The following is a 12334-nucleotide window of genomic DNA, read 5'->3' as shown; positions in this document are numbered from 1 at the left end:
GTTGGCGATCAGTGACTGGTGGTGTGCCTTAGGGATCAGTGTTGGGACTGCAATTGTTTGCGATTTACATAGATGATTTGAAGTTGGGGACCAAGTGTAGTGTGTCAAAATTCGCAGATGACACTAAGATGAGTGGCAGAGCAAAGTGTGCAGAGGGACATAGATAGTCTAAGTGAGTGGGCAAGGGTCTGGCGGATGGAGTACAATGTTGGTAAACGTGAGGTCACCCATTTTGGTAGGAATAACAGCAAAATGGACTATTATTTAAATGATTTTTATTTAAAAATTGCAGCATGCTGCTGTGCAGAGGGATCTGGGTGTCCTTGTGCATGAATCACAAACAAAATTGGTTTGCAGATGCAACGGGTAATTAAGAAGCCAAATGGAATTTTGTCCTTCATTGCTCGAGGGATGGAGTTTAAAAATAGTGAGGTTGTGTTGCAGCTGTATAAGGTGCTGGTGAGGCCACACCTGGAGTACTGTGTACAGTTTTGGTCTCCTTACTTGAGAAAGGATATACTGGCACTGGAGGGGGTGCAGAGGAGATTCACTAGATTGATTCCGGAGTTGAGAGGGTTGGCTTATGAGGAGAGACTGAGTAAGTTGGGGCTATACTCCTTGGAATTCAGAAGAATGAGGGGAGATCTTATAGAAACATATAAGATTATGAAGGGAATAGATAAGATAGAAGCAGGGAGGTTGTTTCCACTGGCGGGTGAAACTAGAACTAGGGGTCATGGCCTCAAAATAAGGGGGAGCAGATTTAGGACTCAGTTGAGGAGAAATTTCTTCACCCAAAGGGTTGTGAATCTGTGGAATTCCCTGCCCAGTGAAGCAGTTGAGGCTACCTCATTGAATGTTTTTAAGGCAAGGATCGATAAATGTTTGAACAGTAAAGAAATTAAGAGTTACGGTGATCGGGTGGATAAGTGGAGCTGAGTCTACGAAAAGATCAGCCATGATCTTACTGAATGGTGGAGCAGGCTCGAGGGGCTAAATGGCCTACTCCTGCTCCTAGTTCTTATGTTTATAGGCTGCCCCTTCAATCGGCCAAGAACTGGTGTGTTGAAGTCTTCCCATGCACCCACAGACCACTCCCTTTCCAGCTTGCTTTTCAAACTGCACCATTCTTAGATGAGATTGAAAATGACCCTACTGACTTTTTTGCCATCAGGCCAACTTCCAACCTCCCACTACCACCATGTTGCTCCCAGCTTCCTTCAAATTCACTGCCTCCTAATTTCCCTTCTTCCTGTTATTAATCAGCCCCCCGTTACCCTTGACCACATCCCTCTCCATGTGGATATTCCTATTCTGCCAACTGAACCCTTCAATGTTCTTGTCCCCATGTCCTTTGTCAACTGACTCCTTGCCTCCTCAAGGCCACATGCACCCTTACATTTCAGCACTCACCTTCTTGAGACCATCCAGTATCCTAACATGACGTTTCAGCTACTGACTTACACAATCCAGGTTGCTCCTCCGAATGTGAGTGTTCTCTGCCTGACATTATCATGGCTCAAATCCTCAGGTTCAAATTCCTTAGGTGACCGACCACTAAGCACAGCTGTGCGCAGCCGTCACTGCCCACAGAGGCCTACTCCCACCCAACACCAGGCCCAAGATATTTCTGCCATGGAAAGCCCTCTAACATGATCCGTACCACCTCAGGACTGTCTCTTCAACATGCTCCTGACAGCGTGGCCTCAGCTCTAGGATGGTCTTGGGCTGTTCCTTGGATAGTCTTATAACTCTTACCCAGGACAGCCTTGCACTGCTCCAGAAGGTTCTTTGACCACCCCTTAGTCCTACCTCTGTCTCACCCCCTCAAATCCAGTAATCCTCCCTCCCTCCCTGGTCCTGTCTCTGTCTCCCCACTCATGTTCCCCCCCCATCCTGCCTCCGTCGCCCCCCCTTCCCTCTCGTGTCTGCCCCGCAACCTTCTCCCTTGTCATTCCACTGTCTGCTCATTCCCCGTGCCTGTTCCACACTCCCCTCCCACCCAGTCCCGCATCTGACCCCCACTTTGCTCACCAGTCTTGCTACCTGTGCTCAGACTTGGCATAGCTTGTGATAAAGGTATCTGGTATCCTGCTGTAACGTTCTTAAAGGTCGGAAAAAGCAACATCTACTGATGTTCAAATCGTGGATTAAATGAAGCTCGACAAGTGTGCACCACTTATTTTTGGTCATGAAACTTACTGTTCTAATTGTCCTCGGGGTACTTGGTGGGGTACTTAATTTGGAGGGAGAATATCATTTCAGCAAGTTGGCCTTTTAATGAGCATCCATAAGATGCAAATGAATGCAAATATTGTTACTATCCACCTTGAACCCACCATTCAAGCCCAGAGAACAAAATTGGAAACAAATTTCCTGTTGGTGGGAGCGCAAAATTTCACCCAAGGTTTTCTATCCCATTATTTAACTCATTAATAAATACAATGAACATTTGAGAACCACAGATCCTTGCAGGACATCAGTAGTCACATCCTGCCAAGGAACTCATCAAGGTTCCTTCGGTAGCACCTTCCAAACCCACGACCATTACCACCTAGAAGGACAAGAGCATCAGACACATGGGAACACTACCACCTGGAGGTTCCCCTCCAAGTCACTCACCATCCTGATTTGGAACTATATTACTGTTCCTTCACTGTCACTGGGTGAAAATCCTGGAATTCCCTCCTAACAGCACTGTGGGTGTACCCACATCACAAGGACTGCAGCAGTTCAAGAAGGCAGCTCACCACCACCTTTTGAAGGACAACTAGGGATGGGCAATAAATGTTGGCCAGTCAGCGACGACCACATCCCACAAATGAATAAAAACAAAAATTAGAGTACTTCATTATTGCAACTCTTGTCTTGTATTGTTTAGTTAATATCTGAACCGGGTTAATAATTTCCCTTCACTACGATGAGCTTCAATATGAGCTAACAGTCTCTTATAGGGGACTTTATCAAATGCCTTCAAGAAGTCAATATAAATAACATGCATAGATTTCCCTGTCCCTTGCTTTAGTCACTTCTTTAAAAAGTTCTTCTGTCACCTTTTTGAAACTTTGGAGTGACATGCAGTTTTCAAATCTAAAGGACACTATAGTGTTTTTTGTTTGATCTAGGACTCTTCGACATATACATCCTAATGCTCCAATTGCTTTCACTGTAACCTCAAGACACAAGTAGACTAGTGTACATTACAGAAACTCATGTACTACAAGTCGAGTATACTTTATCTGGACACCAAACATCCAATAACTGTACTTTTTTTGAAGTTCATTGACCTTTAGTGTCGGAAGTCCAGTTATTTGTCTGCACGGTTTACCTTGCAACTTTTGTGGTGAACATGTCATTTATGCTTCAGTGATACATCTTACCTTTCTAGCCACTTTACTTTCTTTAGACTTTGGCAACCTAGGTTTAGGCTATTGCAATGTAAATTTATATGCAATGTTTAAAAACTAAAATTATCTGAAATCCTAAATGGTTTCAGACAAAGCATACTTGACCTGAATATCCACTCGGTTTCTTCACACTCCAAAGATGGTAATTCCCTATCCTGCATTGTATAAACATGTGATATTTTATCCCACCTGCCAGTCCATTCCCCAATCACATCCAGATCAGATTGTAATCAAAAGCTATTTGAAGGTTTTCATGGTCAGAATGCAACATTGAAGAAGACAATGTTACAGTTGCACCATGTAAAATTTGCTTTGAAAAAAGCAGTTGTTGTCTTTAGAAGAACAGATAGACCTTAACATATTGGACAGTGTATTCTGCCCATTATCCGTAGGAATGACTGAATCGTTACGATGTTGTAGGAAACTATGAATCTATAAAACTATGATCTTCTACTCAAGTGCCTAAACTCAACATCATTCCAGTAGTGACATTCCTATTTCAAACTCACGAATGGTGCTGGTACGGGGTCTCCATTGTCACCAATTGTTGCTAACATCTTCATGGAAAAGTCTGAACAAGCAGTATGTCAATCAGTTTAGCCTTCAACCTAAATCCTGGCTTTGATATACTGACAACACTTTTGTCATATGATAACACGATAAGGGAGAACTTAATAGCTTTCTACACCATCTTAAAAATCAACATTTGAATATTAATTTTACAATGGAGACAGAACAACTCTGCAAGCCATTCCTTGATGTTCTTATCACCAAATCGTACAACAGCATACCAATGCATTAAGGCTACAGAAAGCCCATTTGTTGTGGCAGATACCTGAATTACTGATCTATTATCCCCCACTCTCCAATCAGTTTCCAACACCCAAGATGTGCGGGTTAGGTTGATTGGCTATGCTAAATTGGCCCTTAGCATCAGGGGGACTAGCAAGGTAAATATGTGGGGTTAAGGGGATAGGTCATGAGTGGCACTGTTGTCGGTTTAGGCTTGATGGGTCGAATAGCCTCCTTCTGCACTGTACGGATTCAAAAAAAAGCAGAAAGATTTGCATTTATATAGTGCTTTTCATCACCAGCCAACATCTCAAAGCCCTTCACAGCCAACAAAATACTTTTAAATCAAGTGTTATAATGTAGGAAACGCAACAACTAATTTGTGCTTAGCAACTCGCACAAACAGCAATTTGATAATGAGCAGAAAATTTGTTTCTTTGTGTGACATTGATTGAGGGATAAATATTGGAAAGGACACCAGGGATTACTCTCCTGTTCTTCTTTAAAATAATGGCAGGGAATCTGTTACAGCCACCTGGCTAGGTCTCATCCGGAATAGTGGTTAACAACATTCAAACCAGATATTCCACAAACTCAAGACTGTAACGTTAGTGTTAATGAATCGGGGCATAGTTTTCCAAAGAGGTAGACAAAGAAGGAGGTAGGTTTGGAGAGTGGAAGGTGTTGTAGGTGCTGAGTGATTGGAAGTGATTAGAAATGGCCTTATTCGTAAGAATACACAAATGTAATCGGTTAAAGTTACAAAACTAAAAGGAGAAAATTGCAGAAATTTCTGCCTCATAAAATAAAGAAATTTTTGTTGATGACTTTCTTGCTCAATTTTCGGGGCATAGCTTCCTGTAAATTTCCCAAATGGCCAATGTGTGAATCTAGATAGCAAGTGTTAGTAGGTTTTCATTCACAGCCAATGTGGCAGACACATACACGCAGCTTCCATCAGGATTGCAGTTCTCGAGTGTTTACCTCGGTAATTATTCCTCTGTGACTCTGACATTTTTCCAATATTATAAAGGAAATATATTTAATTTTGAAAATATGAACATCTAGCTAATTCCTCCAATACAATATCATGAATTTTCTGCCATGTAAAACTTGTACCAATAAATCTCAAACTGATGGTGACTCAATCTCAAGATCTTTCCTCTTGCAATTTGAGCTTGCAGCCTCAGAGTTTCAGTGAAACCCTATTGGTACTATTGCAACAACACTTTGTAATCATCAGTAGGGTAAAACTAACCTGTCTCACGACGGTCTAATGGTATATCATGAAAGGCTGTCACAATTAGAGACAGATAACTGACATTTAGAAAATAATCTTTTATTTCTGTATGTCAGTATAAAATGAACTTTCCTTCTCATGTAAGTAAAGCAATATCTGTACTTAAATAATAATATGAATTGTCACAATGCAGTAAAACATAGTTCTAAGGTTCGAGAAAGCTCAAGTATCAAACATGACTTCTCATATGCCCTTACTAATTCTAACTTTCAAAACCATGCTGATTTCTTGGTCACAGGATTCAATGCTGTTAACCACAAGTGACTCACGTTTCACCAAAAACACAAAGCAGCTGTTACGTTTCCACATCAAAAACCAAAAACATAAATATGCAAATTAAAGCTAACATGTTTTCTTTAAAAACTTACTGGTTGCAAAAATACAGTTGGAAATAATTTGTAATGATAAAAATTAGAAACTGTAAAGTAATATTTTGCAACCTAACTATGGACATTTAAGCTCCTTGTAGGATCAGGGACATGTAAAATTCTGCCTGCCCGACCTGTCTGAAATTTTATGGGGGGAGGAGGTGTGTCAGGCAGCAAGCTGTCCTTGAGCTTATTGAAGCCCTTAAGTGGTCAATTGCAAGTCAATTAAGGGCTTCATCCCACCGCCGCCATGTGGGAAGGAAACCCAGCAGCGGTTTTGTAGGCTCCCTGGGCCCATTGGAGGCAACTTCCAAAGACCATTGCCACCATTTAACTCTCTCCCCTAGCCTCTGGTACCCACCACTCCCATCTCAAAAACCTTGACCCTTAACTTACAGTGGCTCTTTAGCGTGGTGTCAGTGCTCCTGCTGCCGCTGGTGGGACTACAGAGCTGCCGGCCAACCTGACTGGCTGATAGCTCTCTCAGGTGAAACTTCCTCCTTCCCTCAGATTAGGCTCCTGGTGCCCCATAAAATTAAGCCCTAGATTTCCAGTCGACCTACTGATTTTTTCAAAGAATCACATATTTATGATAGCCTTTAGGACTGAATGCTGGACTTACCTGAATCTGTCCTTTCCCCATGATTTTATCAGTAATTTCAGGATCTTCTTTGGTGAGTTTTGTTTTATTGTAACATTTTTCATAACACAAAATTCTTAGAGTCTGAGATCCTTCCAGTTCTATCTCAAATTCCTGCAAAAAGAAAATGATAATGGTTTAAGCAGAAGTAAAGTTTGGAAGGTGAAGGTGAGTAAATAGCTCCTACCAGTTCCCTGTTCGAAATAACACAATATGCTCACCACAAATTTTATTTGGTATTTATGTGGCAATATCAATTTTCATGTCATCATGTGCTGAACTGGGTCGCCTTGTTGCTAGACCATTGGTGACATTATTAACAGAGACGACTCTTGGTAAAAAAATGAGGTGCTAGTCTCAGCTCCAAGTGACAACAATATAACCAAGGAGATGCCTTTGAAACCTTCATTCTTTGTAACCAATTGGAAATCTATTACTCTTCTACACAAAATGTAGAAGGCCCCATAATAATCCAATGGGTTGATTCAGTGATCAACTGAGTCATGAAGAACAAGAATATCCCAAGGTTGTTACTTTGTTTCTGCACAATTGGGGTAATGGCAGGTAAGCCACAATTTGTCTCTATGGGACTTCCGGATCAATGTTTATACTATCCACTTTTCACCTGTGTGTTGAATGGTGAGTAATATGATTAGGCTCAACTCCTGTGATCAAATAGCTATGGCATTCCATGTCAAGACTAACAAATGAATAATAGCCACTTGGCCAAGGTATGGGAAGGTGACTGTCAAACTCTACCCCAGTAACAGTTCAACACCGTTTGTTTCGTATAATGGCATGTCGCCATAGCATTTATTGCCCAAATTAATTGGCCTTCTTGAGCCGCTACAGTTCAAGTGGCGTAGGTACACTCAGTGCTGTTAGGAAGAGAGTTCCAGGATTTTGACCCAGCAACAGTGAAGGAACGGCAATATAGTTCCAAGTTGGAATGCTGTGTGGCTTGGAGGGGAACTTGCAGGTAGTGGTGCTCCCATGTTTCCACTGCCCTTGTCGTTCAGGTGGTAGAGGTTGTGGGTTTGGAAGGTGTTGAAGGAAGCTTGACGAGTTCCTGCAGTGCATCTTGTAAATGGTACACAATGCTGCCACTGTGCATTAGTGGTGGAAGGACTGACTGCTGGTGGTGGATGGGGTGCAAATGGGATGATTTGTCCTGGATAATGTTGAGCATCTTGAATATTACAGGTCTGCACTCAAGCAAGTGGAGAGTATTCCATCACACTCCTGACTTGTGCCTTGCAGATTGTGGACAGGCTTTGGGGAGTCAGAGGTTGAGTTACTTGTTGCAGGATTCCCAACCTCTGGTCCACTCTTGAAGCCACAATATTAAAAGTATACTATTTTCTGTAACTGATTTCTCGTGACTGTGTGTGTGTGTGCGTGTGTGTTTGTGTGCATGTGGGTGTGTGCACCAGTGTATTTGTGTGTATGTGTTCATGTGAGTGCTGAGTGACATAGTGTTTAGACTTACAAGGTGAATGCATGAATAAATAGTTCTCCTTATTTAACCCCATGAAACCATCCTGCTGCTTTTTAAATTAACCAAACATTTTGGGAGCTAAGAAACATACAAGTCTTCCTTTCCAAAACCAGACTGATTAGGAACAGTAAAGGGTTCAAGGGTTTCAGTTCTTACCCAATCCCTGTCTGTAACATGACTGTTTAAGTTAATTAAACCAGAACATAAAACAATTAAAAGGAGAATCTCAACCACAATATTAGTAAATATTCAAAATACAACACAAACTCATTAGTGCCAAAAGAAAAAAAGTTTTATGTCAAAACCCTTAACTCTGCACCCAAAATGTCTTTTCTGTTTTATGTGCTGACTGGTCCATTATGTATTGACCAGCCTGTGGAGCTTTTTGTCCTCTTTTATTTTTGGCTAATTTTTTTGTCCTGTATTTATCTTTTCTTACTTCTTGAGCTTCCCTACTGCTGTCCTGGTTTATAATGTTGACTGCCAGATCACATGGTGCAAACTGGCCAGGAGCCAGTATTTGTGTTCTCCCCTTTTTCTCCCTTACCCTCCTCTACAGATGGCACGGACACCTTTTTGAGATATAGTTGCAAGCGTGCTGGTTGTTACCTGCTCAAGCACCATTTCTTATATGGGAGCTTAAATAGTCAGATGGGAAGATACTTGATGGAGGGATGTATCACATCTGATTCAGTTTTGTTCACATCCACATCTTTCAAGCAGGAGGTGCAGACAAACTCATCTTTTAACCATTGATTATTAATGCAGGTTTGGTGGATTGGTCATGCTAAGTTGCCCCTTAATGTCCAGGGGTGTGTAGGTTAGGTGATATAGCCATGGTAAATGTGCGAGGTTACCGGGATAATGTATGGGAGATGGGGGGATTGGGTAAGATGCTCTTTCGGATAGTCAGTGCAGACTCAATGGGCCGAATGGCTTCCTTCTGCACTGTAGGATTTCATGGAATATAAGACTTGGTTATGTTTTAAATTGTCTCTCTTAGTTTGATGTAAAGCAGAATGTTCTGGAATAGAGGATGGCAAAATCATGTTGAACTCTGCCTGGAGCAGGCCGATGTGATATCGATGTCTTGCGGGAAAGAGGCCCAGGCCAAGACGTATAGAAAATCAGTTTTCACACCTGGTCGTCCTGGACCCAAATTCTCAGATTCAGAGACCCAGAGAGGGAGAGTAAAAGCAGACACTGTTGTGTCAAGCAGGGGAGAAAGACTGTTAGCCACCAAGCAGCATGCTAGTGGGAATGGATTCTCTGTTTGAGGAGTTGAGACTTAGAACATAGAACATAGAAAAGCTAGAGCACAAACGGGCCCTTTGGCCCACAAGTTGCGCCGAACATGTCCCGACCTACTAGGCTTACCTATAACCCTCTATCTTACTAACTTCCATGAACTTAGGGGGAAGATTTTCACACAGAGGGTGGTGGGCGAGTGGAATCGGCTGCCGTCAGTGGTGGTGGAGGCAAACTCAATAGAATCTTTTAAGAGACTCCTGGATGAGTACATGGGACTTAATAGGATGGAGGGTTATAGGTAGGCCTAAAAGGTAGGGATATGTTCGGCACAACTTGTGGGGCCGAAGGGCCTGTTTTGTGCTGTAGTTTTTCTGTTTCCATGAACTTATCCAAAAGTCTCTTAAAAGACCCTATCGAATCCGCCTCCACCACCACTACCAGCAGCCGATTCCACGCACCCACCACCCTCTGAGTGAAAAACTTACCCCTAACATCTCCTCTGTACCTACTCCCCAGCACCCTAAACCTGTGACCTCTTGTGGCAACCATTTCAGCCCTGGGTAAAAGCCTCTGAGAATCCACTCTATCAATACCCCTCAACATCTTATACACCTCTATCAGGTCACCTCTCATCCTTCGCCTCTCCAAGGAGAAAAGACCTAGCTCTCTCAACCTATCCTCATAAGGCATGCCACCTAATCCAGGCAACATCCTTGTAAATCTCCTCTGCACCCTTTCAATGGCTTCCACATTCTTTCTGTAATGAGGCGACCAGAACTGGGCACAGTACTCCAGGTGGGGTCTGACCAGGGTCCTATACAGCTGCAGCATTATCTCCCGATTTCTAAACTCAATTCCTCTATTGATGAAGGCCAGTATGCCATACGCCTTCTTAACCACAGTCTCCATCTGCGACGCTGCTTTGAGCGTCCTATGAACCCGGACCCCAAGATCCTTCTGATCTTCCACACTGCCAAGCGTCTTACCCTTAATATTATATTCTTTCATCCTATTCGACCTGCCAAAATGAACCACCACACACTGATCTGGGTTGAAGTCCATCTGCCACTTCTCCGCCCAGTCCTGTGGTGATTTCAGGACCAAGGAGTTACCAGACAGTACCTTGCTCCTTGAAGTCAGTTTGAGAATAATCAGAAAATTGAGTAAAGGGACTTTTCAGTGTTATATATTCAAATAGTTGCATGATTGCTTTAAGAGCTGTGATCACATGATTTGATGGTAATGTCATCAGGGTGTTTTAGAGGTGCCAGATTTTAGTTTCAGTTTGTACTCTGTGCAGAGAACATTTCTTTCGATAAACCTTTGTTAGTTTGAATCTGTGTGTGCAAACTACAGCCTTTTTTTGTTTAAAACCCACAATCCCTAATATAGTTAGGACATTACAAAAAGAAAATTGGCAATAAATCGGGATGTTGTTTCATCGAGAAAATTGAAGAACGACCCTAAGTAGAAGAAAAAAATTGAGGGCCCCCACATTTCAAATATTAGAAAGCTGGGGAAAAACTACATCAGGATTAAAGTGCCAATGAAGGAGGACCAAATAAAAGCACTCTGTGTGGTTTTAAAAGAGGATTTTTATTTCCTGATCAGAGAAGGGCGAGATTTGAAAATAAATGATGCCTTGCTATATGGCTGAGGCCATAATATAGTTAGGACATTACACAGAGGAAACTGCAAGACTTGCCCTGATGTAGCAGGAAGAAGGGATCCTGATGAAAGGTGTGACAATACTGTGCCTTTAAGAAATGTGCAAGTTTTCACACATTGACCTTAAAATGGGACAACTGGTCTTCTGGACACAAACTCTCAGATTCAGAGACCTGGAGGGAGAACTTAAAACAGACACTGTTGTGCCAAGCAGAGGAAAAAGATTGTTAGCCACCAAACAACATGCTGGTGGGAATGGATTCTCTATGTAAGGAGTTGAGATTTGTGGTGATATAAGGACCAAGGAGTTACCAGAGGCTGTTTCTTGCAGTCCCTGGCATTTTATCAGAGCTGTTTGTCTACAACCAGTATCCTCTATTGTTACTGAAGCAGTATAATTGATACAATATTTGTTTCAATCTGAACTAGTGCAGTGTTCTGTTGTTTTAGTGTTCCCCTGAGATTGCAGAGTAGAGCTTGATTGGGATGATTGATAGGTTAGGTCATATGACTGGGGACGGCTAGGCTTTCACAGAGAATTCCAGCTTAGTTGCTGCTCAGATGCTGCTTGAAGTTGAGAGAGAACAGTGTCTCTTTTTTCCCCTCTCTGGAATTGGAGATTCTGCTGTCTGAGTGTTGCTATTTTGGAATCTGTAGAGGGAGAGGTATCCTTTTCTATCTCTGAAGTCTGAAAACTAGAAGCTGCTGGAGACAAGGTTTACTTCTCAGTTTTGCTGTCTTGGGGATATATCCTTCTCTGAAAACTGCTGTTTGGATTTCTGTCAATAGGTGTTAAAAAACTGGAAATCTAGTATCACTTGAGCATACTTGTTTGTTGTGCTAACTAATTCTGAAGAAAGGTGTATGTCTATGGAATATTACTTTAAATTGAAACAACAGATAGCTGTTAAGAATTATGCTGTGTCATGTTTACATCTTGTAATTGGTCAAAGTTCTGCTAATCCTTTTTTGTTATATTCTATCTGTATTCTTAAATAAACTTTGTTTGATAAAAGTTTCCTCGTGGGTCACTTGAATCATACCTGGAGTGAAACACCTTATGCTCACCCAAATGCCAAAATCAAACGTAAAACTTAGGGTCTAGGCTAACTTCACAAAACACCTTGGAGTTTCTGGCCCGCGCCTTAACAAAGGCCATGAGGTGTTTTCAGCTTAATCTATAAGGCTACATATCTGCTAAGAAGGTGGCATGACTTGTAAATGTGACACAAAAGTAGTTTTGGTTGTGTCAATTGGTTAATGAGGAAATATCTTCTCTGTAGTTTGGTATGTTAGTTGTCTATTAAGTAATGTTTAACCTATGCTGATTTTAATTTGTTTGTTATAGCAAATTTCTTAACTCTATGTGGCCAAGATGCACAGAAAATAACTGCAGAAAGTCAATGACAC

At 41.9% G+C, this 12334-nt stretch overlaps 1 protein-coding gene across 1 annotated transcript in view; it reads right to left on the bottom strand.

Annotated features, from left to right (window-relative positions):
- LOC144502618 (breakpoint cluster region protein) overlaps nucleotides 1-12334 on the bottom strand; it is a 632965-nt gene that overhangs the window by 157902 nt on the left and 462729 nt on the right. Inside the window, exon 16 of the mRNA XM_078226759.1 lies at nucleotides 6490-6621. Coding sequence (XP_078082885.1) covers nucleotides 6490-6621 — 132 coding nt within the window. The remainder of the gene's footprint in view (nucleotides 1-6489; nucleotides 6622-12334) is intronic.

This window comes from Mustelus asterias, chromosome 13 (assembly GCF_964213995.1).
Source record: "Mustelus asterias chromosome 13, sMusAst1.hap1.1, whole genome shotgun sequence".
NCBI lineage: Eukaryota > Metazoa > Chordata > Chondrichthyes > Carcharhiniformes > Triakidae > Mustelus > Mustelus asterias.
Note: the sequence above shows the minus strand (reverse complement) of the source record. Positions and strands in the feature narration are given on the sequence as shown.